The 24,940-nt window shown below is 40.8% G+C and overlaps 1 protein-coding gene across 2 annotated transcripts in view; it reads right to left on the bottom strand.

Moving 5' to 3' along the window:
- The window catches only part of ADAMTS9 (ADAM metallopeptidase with thrombospondin type 1 motif 9), a gene marked incomplete at both ends in the record, with an annotated part of 174,625 nt that overhangs the window by 86,316 nt on the left and 63,369 nt on the right, over positions 1-24,940 (bottom strand). For both annotated transcript variants that reach the window (XM_079713901.1, XM_079713902.1), the window contains 7 exons: positions 1,295-1,414; positions 5,070-5,234; positions 7,390-7,554; positions 8,034-8,244; positions 19,789-19,915; positions 20,485-20,614; positions 20,707-20,873. In XM_079713901.1, coding sequence (XP_079570027.1) covers positions 1,295-1,414; positions 5,070-5,234; positions 7,390-7,554; positions 8,034-8,244; positions 19,789-19,915; positions 20,485-20,614; positions 20,707-20,873 — 1,085 coding nt within the window. The remainder of the gene's footprint in view (positions 1-1,294; positions 1,415-5,069; positions 5,235-7,389; positions 7,555-8,033; positions 8,245-19,788; positions 19,916-20,484; positions 20,615-20,706; positions 20,874-24,940) is intronic.

The following is a 24,940-nucleotide window of genomic DNA, read 5'->3' as shown; positions in this document are numbered from 1 at the left end:
CTGGTGAATGATTACCAACTAGCTCTCTCGAGAAACAAGGCGTGCTTATGCGTGTGTACAGATATGTATGTGTATATACATATACACATATTACATGCACCTATGCATGTATATATATGCTTGTTTATTATAAGTTTTTCTGATATAAAGAATGTGTAGCATAAAATTTACATATAACAATAAAATATACAATTCTTTATTTTAAATTTCTTACAGCCAATTGATTCTCACAGAATACTTTCGTTGTTTTTGCTGAACTCCTGAATCTGTGGCTGAACGATGGTTGTCGTTGCTGGACAAGTGTAGTTCTGACACGAATGTCAGTTGATATTTTGTTTACATTTAAGAGTATCGTGAAAGAGAAACAATGAAGATGTATGTCAGAACTTCACTCACTCACCCAGTGACATGAACAATTTCTTTGCTGAACCAGAAAACAATTTTCAAATACTAGAAAAATATTTCCTTATTTTTTTGTGCTACTTACAACATAACAGCTGCAGACACAAGACTTTTAAAAGTTTAGTCTGCATTATTAACATTTGTTCCCTCACTTTTTTGAGTCTAAGCAATCAATACAACAATCAATTAAACTCTGAATTACAGCATCTACTGATTTCTGTGGTGTAAGTACTCTCACCATGGCCAATTTCAAGCTACCAACTTGATATCAATGAACACAGAGTTAAAAAGGGATGTGCAGCAGCTCACCACTGTACAGTATTTCCACCATGAAAATACATACAAATGTAATGTAAATCAGAGTAAACTACAGGAAAATAATTAGAAAGGGAAAAGTGAGTATTTCTCAACTTAATTTTTAATATCATCTATTTATTTATAGGTTTTTACTTTCAATTTTTAATAATGGCTGAATTTAACAACCAGCTTGCAAAATTTCCGAAAATTTACCAACCATCGCTTGTGAGCTAGAACAAGCCAGCTCCAGCACATGCAGCCTGAACATATAATACTATTTGCCAAACGCTACATTGAAATCAGTAAAAAAAATCTAAGTTCAAGAAAACCAGCCCAAAGAGTCAACCTTTGCCACCCAATAAGAATCAGAATCAAGCCTACATACAATTCCAATAAGCAGAGAAGAACAAAACTGGTACATCAAAATATTAGATCCAGAATGTATCAAATAAGTAAATCTAGAACAATTAGTTAGTCTACTGTTTCCTCTACCTACATACTTAACTATGAAAGGACTTCAGTTTTGACTGAGCTCCTGGGAAGTTTTGGCATCAGTGCCCAAAGCCAATAACTGATTTTGACAAAGGAAATTTACCTGGGTATCAGTTGGTCTAGTTGCTGCATTGCAGTCATTGTCATCCACCACTGACATGTATGTCCCAATGATGCATTTCACTGCTCTTAGCTGGTATCCCTGTCCACAAGTGACACTGCACTGGGGGAAAGAAATAAAACAGAAAGTATATACAATCTAGCCAATGTTCTCTTTCCCTAACTTTACCTATAAAATTCTACAAGAGAAAAAATATTTCCATCATAGTGGGCCAGAGGGCTGGTACTCAAAGATATTAGGTAAAAGCAGGTAATCCTACTCTGTACAAATTATACTGATCGATTTTCAAGATATTACATGGAATTATTTCTGCCTCCCATTGGAATTATGTTTGTAGGAGTTCAGTTCCTTGACTGTGAACCCCTGGAAGCAGGGGAGTACATTTCAATCATTTTTACATCTTTCACACTCTACCTAGCAGAATGCTGTGGCTAAAATAGGTACTTTATATAGTTATTTGACTTCTGGAAAATTTTCCTAAAGCAATTTTCAGAGTTCACATGAATATTTTTGTATAAGAATGGTCTTTGCAATATTATTTATAAAAGGCAAAATATTAGAAACCACTTAACTAGGCAAGAACCAAAAGTCAATTAAATGCACCATGGCAAACAGATCATAAGGAAAATGTAGCCACTAAGCCTAATTGTTAGATTTAAAAAGCATCTAAAAAACAATAAGTAGAGGGAGTGACGTCATGGAAATGGCAGTTCAGGAAGCTCCAAGAGTTGATCCCTCCACTGAAGCAACTATGAAGCTGGCAAAAAATGGCAGAATCTTTTTTTTTTTTTTTTTACTCTGGAAGCTAATCAAACACTTAAAGCAACTCGGTAGGTGCTTACTGCCAAATTTCAGTAGGAAAGTGTTGAGACATTTTTGCTTATTGCCCCCCTGCCATATTACACGTTCCTCTCAAATGCACATGGAACATTCTCTAGTACAGACCATATATTAGGCCACAAAACAAGTCTCAATAAATTTTAAAACCCTGAAATCCCACAAAGTTATCATCTCTGGCCACAATGGAGTAAAGTTAGAAAGAAATAACGGGAGGAAAACTGAAAGATTCACACATATGTGCAAATAAAACAACAGAGTCTTAAATAACCAGTGGATCAAAGAGGAAATCACAAAGGAAATTAGAAAGTACTTTCAGATGAATGTAATCAAAAATAAAACATAAAATTTATGTTTTAATAAATATAAAGATGCAGCAAAAGCAGTGCTCAGAGGGAAATTTGTCTGTAAACACATATATTATTTTAAAAAAAAGATCTCAAATCAATAACCTAACCTTACACCTTAAGGAACTAGAAAAAGAACAAAGTAAACTCAAAACTAGCAGAAGGAAAAAAAAAAAGACTAGAATAGAAAAACAACAGAATCAACAAAACTAGAAGTTGGTTCTTTAAAAAGATCAACAAAATTTATAAATCTTTGCCTAGACTGACTAAAAAGAGAGAAGACACAAACAACTAAAATCAGAAATGAAAGCAAGAGCACTGCTGCTGACTCTACAGCAATAAAAAAGGATAATGAAAGTATGGTGAACAATTATATGCCAACATGTTACACAATCTAGATGAAACACACACTAATTATCCAGAAACACAAAAATCACAAAACCTGACTTAAAAATAAACAGAAAGGGCTCCTCTGGTGGCACAGTGGTTGAGAGTCCGCCTGCCAATGCAGGGCACACGGGTTCGTGCCCCAGTCCGGGAAGATCCCACATGCCGCGGAGCAGCTGGGTCCGTGAGCCATGGCCGCTGGGCCTGCACTCCGCAAAGGGAGAGGCCACAACAGTGAGAGGCCCGCGTACCGCAAAAAAAAAAAAAAAAAAAAAAAACCAGAAAATTTGAACAGACCTATAAGAAGTAAAAAGATTGACTCAGTAATCAATGACCTCTTAATAAAGAAAAGTCCAGGACCAGATGGCTTCACTGGTGAATTCTACCAAACATTTATAGAAGAATTAAGTACTATTCACTATAGCCAAAAGGTGCAAACAACCCAAATGTCTGTAGAGGGATAAATGGATAAACAAATTACGGTATATCCATACATGGAATATTATGCAGCCATAAAAAGGAATGAGGTACATATGTGTGCTACAACATGGATGAACCTTAAAAACATCATGCTATGTGAAAGAAGCTGGAGACACAAATAGTCATGTATTGTATGATTCCATTCATATGAAATACTTAGAATAAGTAAATCCATGGAGGTAGAAAGCAGATTGTTGGCTGCAGGGGTGAAGGGGAAATGGGGAGTAACTGCTTAATGAGTATTTTGGGGTGACAAAAATGTTTTGGAACTAGATAGAGGTGGTGGTTGTACAACATTCTGAATGTACTAAATGCCACTGATTTGTTCACTTTAAAATGGTTAATTTTGTTTCGTGAATTTTACTCCAATTAACAAAAAATTGATGAAATACAATCCTATTCTTAGTTTTTAAAACATAAGGAGATAATCATAAATGTATTAACTCTGCAGTGTAGAGCTAGGAGTGTGGTTTTCTTCTTTTTGCTAAATTACTTTTTGCAAAACTTCTCTTATGAACATGCGTTATTCTTCAATATTTTAAGAAACAGTCTGTAGCCCTGAATTGCATGTTCAGTCAAAGGATGGACAAATTTCTGGCTAGGACTGACCTGGTATAAACACACATTAAAAAATAGGCCTTTTAGTTCTAAAAGATGTTATATTCAAATCTTAACAGTGGCCCTGAGCTGTGCTCTCCTCCTGTTATTATTTACAAGAGCTAGCAGATATAGACAAAAAAGGAGGCAAGATCTGGGGCATGAGTGGACTTCCCCTGTTTAATAAGTGTGATCAAACATGATCAACCATTCTGACTAAGGATGCTGTATAATGGAGAGGAAGAGTGCCAATGTAAACGGTAGAAATTGTAAGGGTGTAGTAATAAAGCTGCTCTCATTTACTGCACGTATGTTGGAAATGAAGACGTAAGCTAGGGAAGAGGCTGTGGCTGGACAGGGTGGAGGGAGAGTCGTTCTTAAGGAGATTACACAAGTGACAGCAAGCAGCTGCTTTGCTTCTCTTGGGAACGTGGAGTGCTACTTAAATAGTACCCGGAACGCTTTTGCTTCTATATTAGGAAAGACTTAATTCCAAGAGTAGTGGTTTCTTAAATGCAAGCCCAAGGGAGACTTTCACTCTCTCCTTTAAGAACAGTTCAAATGACTGGGAAACCTACACTGGGGGCTTGGAAAAGATTCTTTCAAAGAGAGGTGATTCCTGTAACCTTTGATCTAATTAATTCTGTTTGAAAAGTCTGAATAATTTATGAGAGGTGAACATAGGAATCAGGACACTGGGAGCCAAAACATCCCTTCCAAATCCCAGTCCAGACCCTCCTGCCAAAGACACTGGCGCTGGATCACATTCTGTAACAGACCCACAGCTGCACGCTAGTAGATAACATCAGCCAGGCACGAGATCTGTTGTGAATTTGTTCAAATTCGTGTGTGCTCAAGCTACAGTTTTAACCCAAGGGCGAAGACACGCACGTGGGTCTGGAAAAGGAATAATCAGCTCCAGGAGGCCAAGCGGCAACCCTCAGAAGTGGGGCAAAATGGTTGCAGAGTTTCCATCACTTGGCGCCACGGAGGTGCAGTGCGTGCCACATGCCATAGTGGTTAAATCCCGGCTGCTGGAATGTCCCTCTGCAGGCCCGCTCCAGATAAGAAGGAAAGAATGTAGTTAAGAACTTTATCATTCAAAATACCTGTCCCCAGGGACCTGCCTGCCAGGACGCACATTCTGGCTGCTGACAGGTCTGCATGGAGGCTGGCTTGGTCTCAGAGTCACAGATTCTATCGTTTAATCGATCTTCGCCAAACTGACACCAGACCTGGCGGTGCTTATGCCCTTTTCCGCAGGTGACCAAGCACTGTAATAAAAGGTACAGCCAGTCAGGGTCATTTCTGAACAATGTACTGTGGTTCCCGGGGATTAGTCATTGATTAACAGGACCAGGTGTGCTCTTTTCCCACAGCAATTCCTCTCAGACGTTGCAATTTGTAAATACATCAAGGTTCATGCTTTTCACGCATTCACTCATTCGTTCATTCATTCTGTATTTATCCAGGCTCTGGGCCAGTTTTAAGCACAGAATAAACTTAACGCAGCATTCATGGTTTGGTAGCATAAGAGTTAAGGGTGGGGAATTTACGAGTCAGACTAACCTAGTTTTTAATCCTAATACTGGTTTTTAATCAGCTATGGATACTAAGTGATCTCCCTGTACTTCAATTTTCTCATCTGTACAATGGGGAATACAATAATGCCTACTGCGAGGAACTGTGAAAACTAAATAAGAAAAATCCAAGTGAAGTACTTAGCACATGCTCATTCAATGAGTCTTAAATATAATCTAAATAAATAAATAAATAAATAAAATCGGGCTTCCCTGGTGGCGCAGTGGTTGAGAGTCTGCCTGCCGATGCAGGGGACACGGGTTCATGCCCCAGTCCGGGAAGATCCCACATGCCGTGGAGAGGCTGGGCCCATGAGCCATGGTCACTGAGCCTGCACGTCTGGAGCCTGTGCTCCGCAACGGGAGAGACCACAACAGTGAGAGGCCCGCGTACCGCAAAAAAAAAAAAAAAAAAAAGAGAGAAAACTATAATGATCCCCAAATCTCACTACCTACCTAGGGATAATTATTATTAAAATTTTTCTGTTTTCTTCCCAGTCTTTTTAGCTATGGAATGTTGGATCATACTGAATATATACTTTGATATCTCCCACTTCCATTTCCTTAAGTATTTTTGCAAAGGTCTGTTACTTAATTTGAGATGATACTTTAGCTAGTATTAGCTATCTAAGTAAAACTTAAACCCAATACCTTCTTTCATCTTTTTTTTTTTTTAACTAAATACTAGAATTGAAGCTAAAGGCCACTTAGTTAACGGAGAACATAAGAACTAGGCTTGTTGTTAACTTGTCCAGGAGCCAGACACTGTTAATCACATGCACTGTTACCTGTCTGCCATTTCAGAGGCGTTAATAGTATTCTTTTACGATTCAGATTTTATTTAATGTTGAAAGTAAACAGTTAATATTGCACTTGCATGGATGAGATAAGGGAATGGATGCAGAAGCTGTAGCAGGGAAATACCTCTTTCCCCGCATTCCTGACTTGGCCCATAAATAAGGCAATTTCTGTTCCCCTGCCACTTGCTCCCCTGAAGAAAGGTGGAGGGGGGCACTTGCTCGGTGAGAATCTCACCAGGAAATACTGACACTGTCTATAAAAGCGAGTTGCTGTCCTCGGGCCACCTATGCTACACAATGGAGAGTTAGCCTTATGCTTCATCTGGTAAGAGACAAGCAAAGCATACATCTGAAATACTCAGCCTGTTCCTTTCTCGTTTTCCACTAGCAACTAGATGGGTAATCAAATAGGTCACTCACTGGGGTCTAATTCTCTTATTTCAAAGACAAGAAATCAGGGAATCTTATTTTTGACTTCAGACAGAAGCCAATGCAGCTTTATAATTAATAAAGAAAGCCCTGATTTCCTTTAGAGCAACTTAGCCAGGGCTCAAAGAGGAGGGAAGGTGAGGAGCTGGAGCTTCAAAAATCACCAACAGGGGCTTCCCTGTTGGCGCAGTGGTTGAGGGTCCGCCTGCCGATGCAGGGGACGTGGGTTCGTGCCCCCGTCCGAGAAGATCCCGCATGCCGCGGAGCGGCTGGGCCCGTGAGCCATGGCCGCTGGGCCTGCACGTCTGGAGCCTGTGCTCCGCAACGGGAGAGGCCACAACAGTGAGAGGCCCGCGTACCACAAAAAAAAAAAAAAGAAAAAAATCACCAACAGAAGCTACTATGGTGGGTGATCCAGATAAACCCACTGTGACTCTGGGGTCGCCAGTGGACCAGTCATGTCCAGTGAGACAGTCACGGGGCAGGTGGGAGACTGGAGTTGTTTCCTCAAGAGGAGGTGGGAGAAAGGTGCAGCTGGTCTAGCCTTGAACTGACCTGGGGGAGACTCAGAATTGAGTATCGGAGATGAGCTGGGGGAAATAACAGCCTTCCCATCTCACCTCTGACCAGTCTCCTGATTTCCACTGTGGACAAGGGAACTCGTTGCACTTCTGAATGGTGACTTTCTCTTGATGTGTGCATTTGCTATCATCAAGTACATCATTACGGGTGTTGACACAAATAGCCCTTCTCCTCTGGGTTCCACCATCACAGCTTTTAGAACACTGAAAGGACAAAAAAAATGAAATAAAATTATTGCTGAGTTTCTCATCAAGCATGCTCAAGATACTGGCTAGGCTGGCTTGTCTCTTCCAGTCCTTAAGAAACAACCAACCAACAAAGCCTGGTCAATTCTAGTTGTTATTTTAGGGGCATCTGTTCATGTTATCAATTTATTTACCAGGTTTATACCGAAGTCAATATTAGCAAACTGGCAAAGGAAAACAAAATTGGACATAGCTTGTGGGATATGAAAAAAGTGTTCTGTTGAGTTGTTCCACCACTCCCAATTTTCCACATGCCATGCCCACATCAGACATTACAAATCAATCATGGTACTCTTCTGCAGTTTTAATGGGGGCAGCCATTATAAATCAATCATGGTACTCTAAATGGGATTTCTCAATGCAGCTCTGCAAGGAGCCATCATCAGCTAATCAGACTTACTCCAAGAAGAAGACTCTCTGAGTGAGAACCAACTTACTTCAGTCCAAGCAGAATAGCGCCAGCCACCCGTGTTACATTCTCCTGAGCATTTTTCCCGGTTGCTTGGTTTGGGGTGACTGCTGCAAAAACTGTCATCAACCTTCTCGGTCTTCCCATCTAGCCTGCTGTATCTGGCACAGTAGATGTCTAATGTGCGGTAACCCAAGCCACACTGGGCACTACATTCACTCCTGCTGGCCACGTGCCACCTATGCATAAACAACAGGGAGAAACCATCATTTCTATTAAATATATATGTCTTATCGAGACTTGACTGGTGGAAGAGTTGAGCTCTGTTTTCTTCCTTAACTCAAATACCATGCAACCCAAAGCCACAGTCAGTTACTGAAATCCAATTTAAAACCAGCATTTCCACGTATTTTTCATGGCTGCCAATGTACACGTAAGTCACAGAGTGACAGTCAGTGGTTCTATGTTTGTGAAGATTCTCCCCTGATACAGTCAAACTGAAATTCAAGCAACCAAAAAGAAAAAAAAAAAAAAAAAAACCACTGGAATTCAGCAGAGCAAAAAAAGCAATTTTATATTTAAAAGGTTCATGCAACCCAGCCTTTCATTTGTCAAGGAGGCTGCTTTAACAGGGAATCACTGTTGGAAACACTCCCTAGGAAACCTCCTTTATGTGGGCCTGTGCTGGAAAATGCACAGTGAACATCCTGTGAATTAATAAAGGAATGGATAATTTGGACTATAATTGTGAATTTCAAGTATGCTAAACTGTGTACATTATTATCTGTGCATAAAGACTATAAGTTGCTTGAAGCCATGGACCGTAGTCTATATAACTCAATTACAATTTTTTTTTTTTTTTTGGCTGTTTAGCGTCTTAGTTGCGGCACATGGGATCTTTGTTGTGGCACACGGGATCATTCGTTGTGGCACATGGGCTTCAGAGTGGGCAGGCTCAGTAGTTGCAGCATGTGGGCTTAGTTGCCCGGCGGCATGTGGGATCTTAGTTCTCCGACCAGGGATCAAACCCAAGTCCCCTGCATTGGAAGGCGGATTCTTAACCACTGGACCACCAGGGAAGTCCCACAATTTTTTTTTAAAGACTAATTTTTTTTTAGAGCAGTTTTAGGTTCACGACAAAACTGAGAGGAAGGTACAGAGATTTCCCACATACCCCTGCCCTCACATATGCAGAGCCTCCCCATCATCAGCACTCCCCACCAGAGTGGGACATCTGTTACAACTGATGAACCTACGTTGTCACATCATTATCAACTAAAGTCTATAGTTTACATTAGGGTTCACTCTTGAACCCATATTCTATGCGTTTAGACATATGCTTAGTGAATATATATCCACCATTACAGTATCACACAGATGTAAAAATCCTCTGTGCTCCACCTATTATTCATCCCTTCCGGTCCCACAATTTTTCACTTTTATGTATTTATTTATTTATTTTTTTGCGGTACGCGGGCCTCTCACTGTTGTGGCCTCTCCCGTTGCGGAGCACAGGCTCCGGACGCGCAGGCTCAGCGGCCATGGCTCACGGGCCCAGTTGCTCCGCGGCATGTGGGGTCTTCCCGGATCGGGGCACAAACCTGCGTCCCCTGCATCGGCAGGCGGACCCTCAACCACTGCGCCACCAGGGAAGCCCTACTTTTAAAAGTAGATTTGAGACTTCCGGGTAAGATGGCGGAAGAGTAAGACGCGGAGATCACCTTCCTCCTCACGGATACACCAGAAATACAGCTACACGTGGAACAACTCCTACAGAACACCTACTGAACGCTGGCAGAAGACCCCAGACCTCCCAAAAGGCAAGAAACTCCCCACATACCTGGGTAGGGCAAAGCGGAGAGATTCCCGCACAGAGGATCGGTGCCGAGCGGCACTCACCAGCCCGAGAAGCTTGTCTGCTCGCCCGCCGGGGCGGGCGGCGCTGGAAGCTGAGGCTCGGGCTTCGGTCAGAGCGCAGGGAGAGGACTGGGGCTGGCGGCGAGAACTCAGCCTGAAGGGGGCTAATGTGCCACAGCTAGCCGGGAGGGAGTCCGGGAAAACTCTGGAGCTGCCGAAGAGGCAAGAGACTTTTTCTCCCCTCTTGGTTTCCTGGTGCGCGAGGAGCGGGGATTAAGAGCGCTGCTTAAAGGGGGCTCCACAGACGGGCGCGAGTCGCGACTGAAAGCGCGGAGCCCAGTGACGGGCGTGGGACGCTGGGGCTGCTGCTGCCGCCGCCAAGAAGCCGGTGTGCGAGCGCAGGTCACTGTCCACACCGCCCTTCCGGGAGCCTGTGCAGCCCGCCACTGCCGGGGCCCCGGGATCCAGGGGCGGCTTCCCTGGGAGAACGCACGGCGCGCCTCGGGCTGGTGCAACGTCACGCCGACCTCTGCCGCTGCAGGCTCGCCCCGCACTCCATGCCCCTCCCTCCCGCCCGGCCTGAGTGAGCCAGAGTTCCCGAAGAGGCTGCTCCTTTAACCCTTTCCTGTCTGAGCGAAGAACAGACGCCCTCCGGCGACCTACACGCAGAGGCGGGGCCAAATCCAAAGCTGAGACCCGGGAGCTGTGAGAACAAAGAAGAGAAAGGGAAACCTCTCCCAGCAGCCTCAGAAGCAGCGGATTAAAGCTCCACAATCAACTTGATGTACCCTGCATCTGTGGAATACATGAATAGACAACAAATCATCCCAAATTGAGGAGCCAGGAGTCAGTACTGTGCCTCTGAGGTGGGAGAGCCAACTTCAGGACACTGGTCCACAAGAGACCTCCCAGCTCCACATAATATCAAACGGCGAAAATCTTCCAGAGATCTCCATCTCAACACCAGCACCCAGCTTCACTCAACGACCAGCAAGCTACAGTGCTGGACACCCTATGCCAAACAACTAGCAAGACAGGAACACAACGCCACCCATTAGCAGAGAGGTGGCCTAAAATCATAAAAAGTCTGCAGACACCCCAAAACACACCACCAGACGTGGACCTGCCCACCAGAAAAACAAGATCCAGCCTCATCCACCAGAACACAGGCACTAGTCCCCTCGACCAGGAAACCTACACAACCCACTAAACCAACCTTAGCCACTGGGGACAGACACCAAAAACAACAGGAACTACGAACCTGCAGCCGGCAAAAAGGAGACCCCAAACACAGTAACATAAGCAAAATGAGAAGACAGAAAAACACACAGCAGGAGAAGGAGCAAGATAAAAACCCACCAGACCTAACAAATGAAGAGGTAATAGGCAGTCTATCTGAAAAAGAATTCAGAATAATGATAGTAAAGATGATCCAAAATCTTGGAAATAGAATAGACAAAATGCAAGAAACAGTTAACAAGGACCTAGTAGAACTAAAGATGAATCAAGCATCGATTAAAAACACAATAAATGAAATGAAAAATACTCTAGATGGGATCAATAGCAGAATAACTGAGGCAGAAGAACGGATAAGTGAGGTGGAAGATAAAATAGTGGAAATAACTAATGCAGAGCAAAATAAAGAGAAAAGAATGAAAAGAACAGAGGACAATATCAGAGACCTCTGGGACAACATTAAACGCACCAACATTCGAATTATAGGGGTTCCAGAAGAAGAAGAGAAAAAGAAAGGGACTGAGAAAATATTTGAAGAGATTATAGTTGAAAACTTCCCTAATATGGGAAAGGAAATAGTTAATCAAGTCCAGGAGGCACAGAGAGTCCCATACAGAATAAATCCAAGAAGAAATACGCCAAGACACATATTAATCAAACTGTCAAAAATTAAACACAAAGAAATCATATTAAAAGCAGCAAGGCAAAAACAACAAATAACACACAAGGGAATCCCCATCAGGATAACAGCTGATCTCTCAGCAGAAACTCTACAAGCCAGAAGGGAGTGGCAGGACATAATTAAAGTGATGAAGGAGAGAAACCTGCAACCAAGATTACTCTACCCAGCAAGGATCTCATTCAGATTTGATGGAGAAATTAAAACGTTTACAGACAAGCAAAAGCTGAGAGAGTTCAGCACCACCAAACCAGCTTTACAACAAATGCTAAAGGAACTTCTCTAGGCAAGAAACACAACAGAAGGAAAAGACCTACAATAACGAACCCAAAACAATTAAGAAAATGGGAATAGGAACATACATATCGATAATTACCTTAAATGTAAATGGACTAAACGCTCCCACCAAAAGACACAGATTGGCTGAATGGATACAAAAACAAGACCCATATATATGCTGTCTACAAGAGACCCACTTCAGACCTAGAGACACATACAGACTGAAAGTAAGGGGATGGAAAAAGATATTCCATGCAAATGGAAACCAAAAGAAAGCTGGAGTAGCAATTCTCATATCAGACAAAATAGACTTTAAAATAAAGACTACTAGAAGAGACAAAGAAGGACACTACATAATGATCAAGGGATCGATCCAAGAAGAAGATATAACAATTGTAAATATTTATGCACCCAACATAGGAGCACCTCAATACATAAGGCAAACACTAACAGCCATAAAAGGAGAAATCGACAGTAACACAATCATAGTAGGGGACTTTAACACCCCACTTTCACCAATGGACAGATCATCCAAAATGAAAATAAATAAGGAAACACAAGCTTTAAATGATACATTAAACAAGATGGACTTAATTGATATTTATAGGACATTCCATCCAAAAACAACAGAATACACATTTTTCTCAAGTGCTCATGGAACATTCTCCAGGATAGATCATATCTTGGGTCACAAATCAAGCCTTGGTAAATTTAAGAAAATTGAAATTGTATCAAGTATCTTTTCCGACCACAATGCTATGAGACTAGATATCAATTACAGGAAAAGAGCTATAAAAAATACAAACACATGGAGGCTAAACAATACATTACTTAATAACGAAGTGATCACTGAAGAAATCAAAGAGGAAATTAAAAAATACCTAGAAACAAATGACAATGGAGACACGACGACCCAAAACCTATGGGATGCAGCAAAAGCAGTTCTAAGAGGGAAGTTTATAGCAATACAATCCCACCTTAAGAAACAGGAAATATCTCGACTAAACAACCTAACCTTGCACCTAAAGCAATTAGAGAAAGAAGAACAAAAACATCCCAAAGTTAGCAGAAGGAAAGAAATCATAAAAATCAGATCAGAAATAAATGAAAAAGAAATGAAGGAAACAATAGCAAAGATCAATAAAACTAAAAGCTGGTTCTTTGAGAAGATAAACAAAATTGATAAACCATTAGCCAGACTCATCAAGAAAAAAAGGGAGAAGACTCAAATCAATAGAATTAGAAATGAAAAAGGAGAAGTAACAACTGACACTGCAGAAATACAAAAGATCGTGAGAGATTACTATAAGCAACTCTATGCCAATAAAATGGACAACCTGGAAGAAATGGACAAATTCTTAGAAATGCACAACCTGCCAAGACTGAATCAGGAAGAAATAGAACATATGAACAGACCAATCACAAGCACTGAAATTGAAACTGTGATAAAAAATCTTCCAACAAACAAAAGCCCAGGACCAGATGGCTTCACAGGCGAATTCTATCAAGCATTTAGAGAAGAGCTAACGCCTATCCTTCTCAAACTCTTCCAAAATATAGCAGAGGGAGGAACACTCCCAAACTCATTCTACGAGGCCACCATCACCTTGATACCAAAACCAGACAAGGATGTCACAAAGAAAGAAAACTACAGGCCAATATCACTGATGAACATAGATGCAAAAATCCTCAACAAAATACTAGCAAACAGAATCCAACAGCACATTAAAAGGATCATACACCATGATCAAGTGGGGTTTATCCCAGGAATGCAAGGATTCTTCAATATACGCAAATCAATCAACGTGATACACCATATTAACAAATTGAAGGAGAAAAACCATATGATCATCTCAATAGATGCAGAGAAAGCTTTCGACAAAATTCAACACCCATTCATGATAAAAACCCTGCAGAAAGTAGGCATAGAGGGAACTTTCCTCAACATAATAAAGGCCATATATGACAAACCCACAGCCAGCATCGTCCTCAATGGTGAAAAACTGAAACCATTTCCACTAAGATCAGGAACAAGACAAGGTTGCCCACTCTCACCACTCTTATTCAACATAGTTTTGGAAGTTTTAGCCACAGCAATCAGAGAAGAAAAGCAAATAAAAGGAATCCAAATTGGAAAAGAAGAAGTAAAGCTGTCACTGTTTGCAGATGACATGATACTATACATAGAGAATCCTAAAGATGCTACCAGAAAACTACTAGAGCTAATCAATGAATTTGGTAAAGTTGCAGGATACAAAATTAATGCACAGAAATCTCTGGCATTCCTATATACTAACGATGAAAAATCTGAAAGTGAAATCAAGGAAACACTCCCATTTACCATTGCAACAAAAAGAATAAAATATCTAGGAATAAACCTACCTAAGGAGACAAAAGACCTGTATGCAGAAAATTATAAGACACTGATGAAAGAAATTAAAGATGATACAAATAGATGGAGAGATGTACCATGTTCTTGGATTGGTAGAATCAACATTGTGAAAATGACTCTACTACCCAAAGCAATCTACAGATTCAATGCAATCCCTATCAAAATACCACTGGCATTTTTCACAGAACTAGAACAAAAAATTTCACAATTTGTATGGAAACACAAAAGACCCCGAATAGCCAAAGCAATCTTGAGAACGAAAAATGGAGCTGGAGGAATCAGGCTCCCTGACTTCAGACTATACTACAAAGCTGCAGTAATCAAGACAGTATGGTACTGGCACAGAAACAGAAAGATAGATCAATGGAACAGGATAGAAAGCCCAGAGATAAACCCACGGACATATGGTCACCTTATCTTTGATAAAGGAGGCAGGAATGTACAGTGGAGAAAGGACAGTCTCTTCAATAAGTGGTGCTGGGAAAACTGGACAGGGACATGTAAAAGTATGAGATTCGATCACTCCCTAACACCATACACAAAAATAAGCTCAAAATGGATTAAAGACCTAAATGTAAGGCCAGACACTATCAAACTCTTAGAGGACAACATAGGCAGAACACTCTATGACATAAATCACAGCAAGATCCTTTTTGACCCACCTCCTAGAGAAATGGAAATAAAGACAAAAATAAACACATGGGACCTAATGAAACTTAAAAGCTTTTGCACAGCAAAGGAAACCATAAACAAGACCAAAAGACAACCCTCAGAATGGGAGAAAATATTTGCAAATGAAGCAACTGACAAAGGATTAATCTCCAAAATTTATAAGCAGCTCATGCAGCTCAATAACAAAAAAACAAACAACCCAATCCAAAAATGGGCAGAAGACCTAAATAGACATTTCTCCACAGAAGATATACAGACTGCCAACAAACACATGAAAGGATGCTCAACATCTTTACTAATTAGAGAAATGCAAATCAAAACTACAATGAGATATCATCTCACACCAGTCAGAATGGCCATCATCAAAAAATCTAGAAACAATAAATGCTGGAGAGGGTGTGGAAAAAAGGGAACACTCTTGCACTGCTGGTGGGAATGTGAATTGGTACAGCCACTATGGAGAACGGTATGGAGGTTCCTTAAAAAACTACAAATAGAACTACCATATGACCCAGCAATCCCACTACTGGGCATATACCCTGAGAAAACCATAATTCAAAAAGAGACATGTACCAAAATGTTCATAGCAGCCCTATTTACAATAGCCCGGAGATGGAAACAACCTAAGTGTCCATCATTGGATGAATGGGTAAAGAAGATGTGGCACATACATACAATGGAATATTACTCAGCCATAAAAAGAAATGAAATTGAACTATTTGTAATGAGGTGGATGGACCTAGAGTCTGTCATACAGAGTGAAGTAAGTCAGAAAGAGAAAGACAAATACTGTATGCTGACACATATATATGGAATTTAAGAAAAAAAAAGGTCATGAAGAACATAGGGGTAAGACAGGAATAAAGACACAGACCTACTAGAGAATGGACTTGAGGATATGGGGAGGGGGAAGGGTAAGCTGTGACAAAGTGAAAGAGCGGCATGGACATATATACACTACCAAACGTAAGGTAGATAGCTAGTGGGAAGCAGCCGCATAGCACAGGGAGATCAGCTCGGTGCTTTGTGACCGCCTGGAGGGGTGGGATAGGGAGGGTGGGAGGGAGACGCAAAAGGGAGGGGATATGGGAACATATGTATACATATAACTGATTAAATTTGTGATAAAGCAAAAAATAAAAATTAAAAAAATAAATAAATAAATAAATAAATAAATAAAAAAAAAAAAAAAAAAAAGAATACACAAAAAAAAAAAAAAATAAAAGTAGATTTGAATCTACAAATTTTTGTCAACTTTATATCCCTAGTACCTATAAGACTTTTCTGGCACACAGTAGGTGCTCAGTATGTACTGATAAATCAAGTGGTTCTTTTAATGCTCCAGCAACGGAGCTAGAGCTTAAAAAAGAAAAAAAAAATGCTTAAAATGAATAGAACAGTCTAAAAAATGAGCTTGAAACGTGTTTCGTTGATCAAACTTAGCAATCCCAAAAGGATGATTTCTTTATAATCTTCATTTGAATTTGCTCTTGATCGTTAATTCTCTCCTGCTCATAAACTCCGCAGTTTGCCAAATACCAATGCCCTAAGAGTTCTCCCTTCTACACTCAGGAAGAGAAGAGCAGCACTGGACACACGCTTATCTTGGAATTTCTCACAAATGCTCAAAAGTAGGTCAGAGTTGACCCACTCCTACATTTGGCATGTAAAGTGGGCTACTGAGATTTTCCATGAGAGTGACATAGTATTTGGAGGATTTATTTCTAACCGGAACATGTTACATGGGGATTGTAAAACAGTGCTTTATCTCATCCTGTCAAAGTTTAATCTGGGCAAACTCTCACTTCCCTAAGGAAGTGAGGGAAAAAATGTGGACCAATTCAACAGAGGCATCTGGAACTTTCATCTGCCCTTTGATTCTCAGCTACCTTCTCTTTGCCTTCATCATCATTTCCTCGTGGAAGGGTTATTTTCCATCCTGGATAAGGGAGCCAGGAATCCTGCCCCCTACAAGAAAGCACACCAGCAGCTTGGGCTGGAAAAGGGTACCAGAGTTTCCCTGATATTCATACAATCCCCAGAATCCAAGGCAGAGAATGTGGCGTAGTCTGTGGAAAGGTCACAGCACTGCTTTAGGAAAGTTCTCAAAATGCTATTACTTACTTCACTTATTATCACACTGGAAAGTCATCTCACCTTCAGTGTTCTGAATTCATTCATTCATGTCATGTAACAATTGTAATATGTTACTATGTTGCAGAAAAGCGAAGTGTTTGTTAATAAGTGGAAACAGAAAAAAATGTATGTCTCCGTGGGTGTGTGGGGCATTGTGGCATTAAATAATTTGGGGAACTACTGATTTAAGCGAGTTCCTCTATTGCAGAACTTCTCAGGGCCTTCAGAAAGATAATCTGAATTACAAATCTTCACATAGTGGAGAAGACAGTCAGTAATACTTCCCACACATACTGGTTTGCCGTGGATCATCCTGCTCAACTAGCACTCCATAAAAATGTTTTGGGAAAAACTGTTGTAGAGTCTGAGCAACCAGTACTAATCTTCTCTCCAGTCTTTCAGTTTTGCACAAAGATACTTGGCAATTATTAGTATAAATCATAAAAACAGCCACTGTCAAGTTGACAGAGAGAAGACAGACAGTAATGCCTTCTTTGGGCTCAGTTTCTGCATTTGCCTGTTTTTCAGTAAACAACTTTATTCTTCCAACCATCTGTAAATGCCAGTAAAATATGAGCTTGAATGCTGACATATAAACACAATCTTCTAGGGACTTCCCTGGGGATCCAGGGGTTAGGACTCTGTGCTCGCACTGCTGAAGGCCAGGGTTCAATCCCTGGTTGGGGAACTAAGATCCCACAAGCTGTGCAGTGCAATCAATCAATCAATAAGATCTTCTACTTAATTTCAGACATGAGCATGCACCTGTCTAGTTATGAGGCTTTAAAAACTAATCCTAAACTTCTCCTTTTTTTCTTTGCATTTCTAAATTCTCCCCCACAAGGTCTGTCACTTCTACCATAGACACGTCTACCAAAAGGCATGGCTAAAATTCCTTCACTTTCTTTTCTTTAATCAGCCAGAGGTGCTATCATCACCCAAGCCGGTTCCCTGAGCTACTGTCCTCCTTTGGTATCAGCAGAGTTTAAGGTGTTTTTTTTTTTTCTTTTTTTACGTTAAGTATAAAAAAAAACAGGTGGCTTTCTCCAAATGGGGAATTTAGAACAGTACCTTTGATATACCTACTATACGAAATGCAAAGACTTTTAAGACCTGACTTTATTTACCTAGTTATTGTGAAATGAGTTTTAATAAAAATCAGAATCAGAAAGTGCAAATATAAGCTCAACACTTATTAGCTAAGTGACTCCAGGCAGGACACTTAACCTCACAGAGGCTCAGCTTCCTTCTCTGTGAAATGGGGGCAGGTAGGATCCATTTCATAGGGCTACTAGGGGGATTAAATGAGACAAGGCATGTGTAGCATTTAACACACATGACAGGTACTCACAAAAAGTAGCTGCTGCTATTATTATTATTATTATTACCCTTGGTATTTTATTCTCTAATGAAGTTCTGAGTAGCATGTAACTCCATGTAAACCATTAATACAAAGTGAAAAGAAATCCAGTTGATATCTTCATAATTCTACATAAAAGTATCGTGGATCCAAGGCTATCTTTCAATGCATTTGCTTTGTACAATTTGCTTAATTTTTGTTCTCCGTCAGAAAGCTTCATCACCAACTAATGGCAGCTTATTTTAGAATCTGATTGAAGTGAAAAATTAGTTTCTTGAAGAAACAGTTCAAACATGATCTCCACCTCAACTTGGTGCTCCTTGCATAAACTTTAAACAGGGTTCTTCAAAAATCAGTTTTTTCATGGTCATGTTCTATTACTTGCAGTTCTTTGTACAAACCCGCCTTCCTTGGGATTATAAGAGCATGCTCAGTGCTGCAGGCAGGTGTTCCACAATATCTGCACTGATCCTTTGAGACTCTACTGGCCCCAGCTGGATTCAGTCAGTGGGGAAGTGAAATCTAAGGGAATGCAAGTAGGGTGGGCAACAGACATGGAGCAGAAAACTCCTCAGAGTTATTCCTTTTCACCAAGAGAAATGGAAAAGCTTGATAATTCTCTGTTCACTCGCCATTTCTTGCCTCAGATTTCATACTTTTCTTAAATATAGAACTGTTTGCATATCTAGATATCTCTATATAAATTTTCTTCTAGTTCCTTCCATAACTCTACATTAGTGCGTTGGAACTTTCACGTATGTAAAAGTTCTCATACTGGGTGATAAACACTCTGGGTGGATACAGAGCATTACGGGTACCTTGACGGATGAGGTTACCTCTTTTCTGTTGCCTTTCAAAACAAACTTTTGCGTTTGATGTAACCCCCTCATAATAATACCTATGCAGCGAGTTGTGAGGGTCAAATGAGAACTTTTTTTGGCAAGTGCCATACTCTAGTAGTTCTAATTCTCAGGAGAAGAACAAGAAATCTGCAGGTCTATGTCTTAGATAATCTGTTTCAGAGGGATGGAAAATTGGCTAAAGCTTATTTCACTGAAACACAAGGAAGGGGGTCTAAAGACTAACAACCACACCTGCTTCTCACATGCAGAGACCTCCTACAAAACCCTCACAACTCAGTACTAAAGACCATGAGGAAACACTGGCCTCACCTCAGGTCACAGTCTGTGCCGCAGGGTTCAGTAATGGGTGCTGGCTGGGGCAGCCGATCACATCTTTGATCAGAAACTGTAAGCTGATCAGATTCCCTGGTACAAACAGGTTTTCGTTTCCGCTCCCCTAAGCAAGGAGGAAAAAAATTATTCAGACAAAGTAGCCTATTCCATAAACTATTTAGACCAGGGACTGGCAAACATTTTCTGTAAAGGGTTAGATAGTCAATATTTTTGGTTTTGTGGGCCACATGACCTCTGTCGCAACTACTAAACTCTTGTTATAGGGCAAAAGCAGCCGCTTTTAAATGTAAAAAATTGGTGTGGCCGTGTTTCAATAACACTTTATTTATAAAAGCAGGAAGTGGGCTGGATTCAGCCCACTTGCTGTAGTTTGACAACTCATACTGTAGACAAAAGGAAACAAGATAAATTACATAATACGACTACTAAATCTATGTCTCTGGAAAATCAGTTTGGCAGAGCTGATTTTGCTTGGCTTCCCACATGAGGAAACCTAGCATATCCTGAATCCCTTAAACAGCTCAACTTGCCAGCCCAAAGTGACCAGATAGATGCAGAGAAAGATTAGAAAATGCATGCAGATCGAAAGGTTTATAGATTGCATGTATTCGGCTGCTTCCAAAAAAATAAAAAACATCTTGAATCCCCCAAACTCAACCTAAAAGTAGATACCTTGGCAGGGTTTGCTGCATGCTTGCCAGGGTCCATGACTGTTCCAGTAAAACTGCTGGGGTTTGTCTTCAATTGGAATATTGAAAGAATAGCGCACATCAGGGTTGTATAACTTTCCCACGGACAACACCTGGGATGTGCAGACAAAATGGAGAGGATGTGTATGGGCCTGGTGATTCTTGGAGTTAGAAAATGGGCATGGGCTCATTGCCAAGTTTTTACCTGAAGCAAAAGTTCTTGTTCAATGCGATCTGTGGAGTTGATTCTTTCCACGACATTGTCGGACCCACTGTACTCTATCACGGCATTCCCAACCCGGATTTCCCTTTTGGACATTGTGACAACAAAGTCTCCATTTAGCAAGAATTCACCTTTACTGCTTGATAAAGCTAAAGATGAGAAAAGAGAATTCACTGATTTGCTGTCACTTGAAATAATACTTTGATAGGTAGAGAGTCAGAGTGTGAATTATGTAAACTTTTCAGCCAGACACGCACAGGCTCAAATCCGAACTTTGCCACTTGCCAACTATGTGGCCTTGGGACATCACTTTCCTCCTCTTGGTCTTGATCTCTTTATCTCTTAAGTGGAGATAAAACACCTCCCCTTCATGGTGCCCTTGAAAATTAGAAATATAATACAAGCATGCTAATTAGCCTGGGGTTTGTGATACAAGCCCCGAAAACACAGGATTACAGATGGAAGCAATAAGCTGTGGTTACCAGAGGAGAAGGGGTGGGGTGGGGGGCAAAAAGGGTAAAGGAGATCAACTGGATGGTGATGGATGGAGACTAAATTTTTCGTGGTGAGCAAGCTGTAGTATATACAGAAGCAGAAATATAATGCTGTACATGTGAAACTTATATAATGTTATAAACCAACATTACCCCAATTTAAAAAAAGGAAAAAAGTTTTATGATTTAAAAATACATATTAATAAAATGAACACTTACAAAATTGGTTCCCACGCAAATAACCCTTTCTACTTCATATGAGAATTAGCTGAACCTACTGAATCTTTGTTAGTTTTCTCTGCTTAGACAGATGTTGAAATGTAGAAATCCATAGCCAGTATGATGCTCAAATATCACTTCCTTGACGAGGCCCACTGAGGTAGTCAGCCTCCAACACGGCCCCAACAATCCTTGCCTTTTGATAGTCACACTTGTGTTGTTCCCTACCACACTGAGTAGCACTGATGTGATAATAGTAGCACTGGTGTAATCACTAGGATACTGTGACTTCCAAGGCCAGGTCAAAGGCATTAGGGCTCCACCTTGCTCTTCCTTGAATCTCTGGCTTTGGGACAGAAGTCAGCTGCCATGTTGTGAGGATACTGAAGCAGCCTCACTGAGAGGCGTCTTGCAAAAAAGCACTGAGGAACCAAAGCCTACTGCCAATAGCATCTACGTGAGGCATCTGGTAAGTGGATCTGCTGGCCCCAGTCAAGCTTTCGGACAGGATCACAGCCCTAACTAGTCTTCACAGCCACTTCAGGAGAGACCTCAAGCCTGAAACACCCAGCTATGCTGCTCCTAGATTCCTGACACACAGAAACTGGGATACTGTATATACTTCTTGTTGTAAGCCACTAGATCTTGAGATAATTTGTTACATGGTAAAACCTACCTGGATCATTGTTTTTAAAACTGCAAGCTCCTCCCGTTGGCAGCATAGATTCCATACTGCCTAACCCATTTCCCACCTTAATTTTTCTCCATATCACTTTGTTTATGCTCTCTCTCCCCAAACAGGAATGTAAGCAAGGATTTTTGGACTGTTTTATTCACAGCTATATCTCAGCTTCTGAAAGAACACATGGCAGATGCTCAAAAAATAGTTTTTTGGGAGAAGAATGAATGAATCCACTGTGAATCTTGCAAAAGATGCAACAGTGAAGCTGAACAAGTAATGTTAGAGAACAGCTTGAGTCAAGTGCCAAAACACTGGCCAACTGAGAACATGACAGAGTTAGACCAGTCAGACATTTAAGAAAAGGAAATAAAAATGGACAAAGAAGATGAGATGACAGCTGCTTCAGAAGGAATAATTTACTCATCCAAGTGTCAAGAGAGACTATTGGGAAAGTGAATAAAAACCTCAGGAAGCTTTTTTAAAAATGACTCGTTTTCAGCTTTTACTGTCAAATTCAAACTTTAAGCAAAGAATGTACCACTCTATCACATGACTTGACTGGAAAACTTAGGGAAAAATATTTATTAATTGCTTATTCTCCATTCTAAAAATCTGGGCATGATTAAAATCAAAATACAATTTTGTTGAATATAAGAAAAAATAAAATTTATTTTCATACTTTTTGATTAATTTCTCAAGCTAAAATCCCAATCATATCATGATCAAATCAAATCATATCCCAATCATACCTTCCCCGTAGTATTTACTATAAAAGTTTGGTTTTATTTTAAGTACCTTTTTTTTTTTTCAGTACTACTGCTCTTTGAATAATGAATTCTCCCATGTTTTGAGCTTGACATGTAGCAGGTACTCAAGAAAGCAGAGCTATTAAACGTTTGAGCCCTGAACAAAATACTAGAAAGAGGCCAGTTACCTTCCGTAAGTTGTGCACGATTAGCAAATCTTGGCAGCGAGGGATCCCTTGAAATGCACAGGCCATGTATTTAGGTGAATAAAAGGAATGCGGAAATTTGACCCAGGGTTGGCAAACGGGTGTCCTCCCAGACACAAATGTCAATCATTTGGTACTAGCCATTCAAGAAACTACGCAGAACAGGATTCCCTGACAGCATCGTGTCTCAGCATCATTAATGACATCTGTCTTGGTTGTGGGATGGGGGGGGCAAGTTATCTTAGGCGTCTGCCAGATCCTAACCTGCCCTTCACTGATGCAGGTGACGCACTGTCTTCCACCAGACGTAGACCAGAAGCAATGCATATGTAGAAGAGGTTGAGAGGATTCACGGAAAGTAGATATCATACCCTTATGTGGAAATTAATGAAGGCTTCAATGAAGCTCTGAATATTCCCTGTGGCTCAGTAGCAGTACTGGCCCTGTTTTCGAGGACATGGGAACCTTGCAGAGTTCACCCAGCTGGGCACTATACTGATGCAAGGACTGCTCTTCGTAGGATCAGGAATTAATTGCATCAAATTTGATCCCTAAACCTGTGCTTCATCTACCAGCATTCCTCCTTTATAAGCCCCATCTTGGCCCTGAGGTAAAAGTAAGATGCCTTCATTTGAAATGGTTGGGAAGAAAGTGGTGACACAGGAAAAAAAGCTTTTAAAAAGATAATCTTTTAAAATAGGAAATCCAAGATCTTGGCTGCCTCTTCTTGATCCAAAATCCTTTGATCGTCCCTACTACCAACAGAACGAAGCTCAAACTCCTTAGCATCGCCTTCCTGTATCCTTACAAATCTTATCATGACCTATTCTTCCAACCTCACCATTCACTCCCACCAATAAACCTCAACTCCCAGTCACGTTCATCCCCAGGTCAGCTACACATTTTTCTATATGGAGGTAGTAAAGTGAAGTGGTTAAGGGTACAGGGTCTGAGGTCAGACCAATAAGGATTTTAACTCTTTTCCCATTTTCTGTTCATGTGACCTTGGGTAAGTTATTCAACCTCTCTAAGCCTCAGTTTCGTCCTCTGTATAATGGATTTCTTATAGAATTGTTACAAACATTAAACAGGAGAGTGCATATAGGATTTGGTAGCTGGCAGGTCAAAATGCCTTCAAATGCATTGTCTCCTCATCACACTTTTATACTTGCTTAATTCATGGATAAGAAAAGCATGACTTAAACATTATTAAAATATTTTCTGAGGCCAGGTGACTTCTAATCATGGAAGTGTGTCTCCAGAGCCTGTTAACCACTAAAGTTTTCTAAGAAGAAGGTCAACACATATCCATGAAATGAGTGAATGAATTCAGGCGTTCTTTACCTTATGTACAAATTGAAAGCAAATATGTTTAGCTACAGATTTTTAAAAATTTAAGATATTTGTTCTGCTAGACTGCATGAGCCTCTTTAAGTAAAGCCAACATTCAAAAATGCACTTTTCTAAGCCTAAGAAAGATCCCAGTCCATAGTAGGTGCTCAGTCAACGATGTCAAAAGAACAAGTGATTGATGGAACCTGACATTCGTGACAAGGAGAACAGAGAGCTTCCAGCCAAATAACTGTTTCCCCGTCAGTGTGAACCTCTGACAACCTCATCTCCCCTGCAGCTCCTGTAGCGTGAGACCCACCAGCCATGCAAGATGTAGGAGTTTCAGTGGGTTACTGGTTGGAGACGAGGTTGTTTCTGTGGCCCCTCAGGCCTCCTGAGGCTGCCTCCTAACGTGGGTCACTTACATGGCGGTGGCAGGATGTGCTGCCAGAAAAATCACCCAGTTCTTTCAAGTGAAGTCGCATGCTAGCTACTCAGCTGATGTTTCACTAAAAGGGGGGAAATGAGATGTCACAA

The sequence above is a fragment of the Hyperoodon ampullatus genome, assembly GCF_949752795.1.
Source record: "Hyperoodon ampullatus genome assembly, chromosome: 10".
In the NCBI taxonomy this organism is placed as follows: Eukaryota; Metazoa; Chordata; class Mammalia; order Artiodactyla; family Ziphiidae; genus Hyperoodon; species Hyperoodon ampullatus.
Note: the sequence above shows the minus strand (reverse complement) of the source record. Positions and strands in the feature narration are given on the sequence as shown.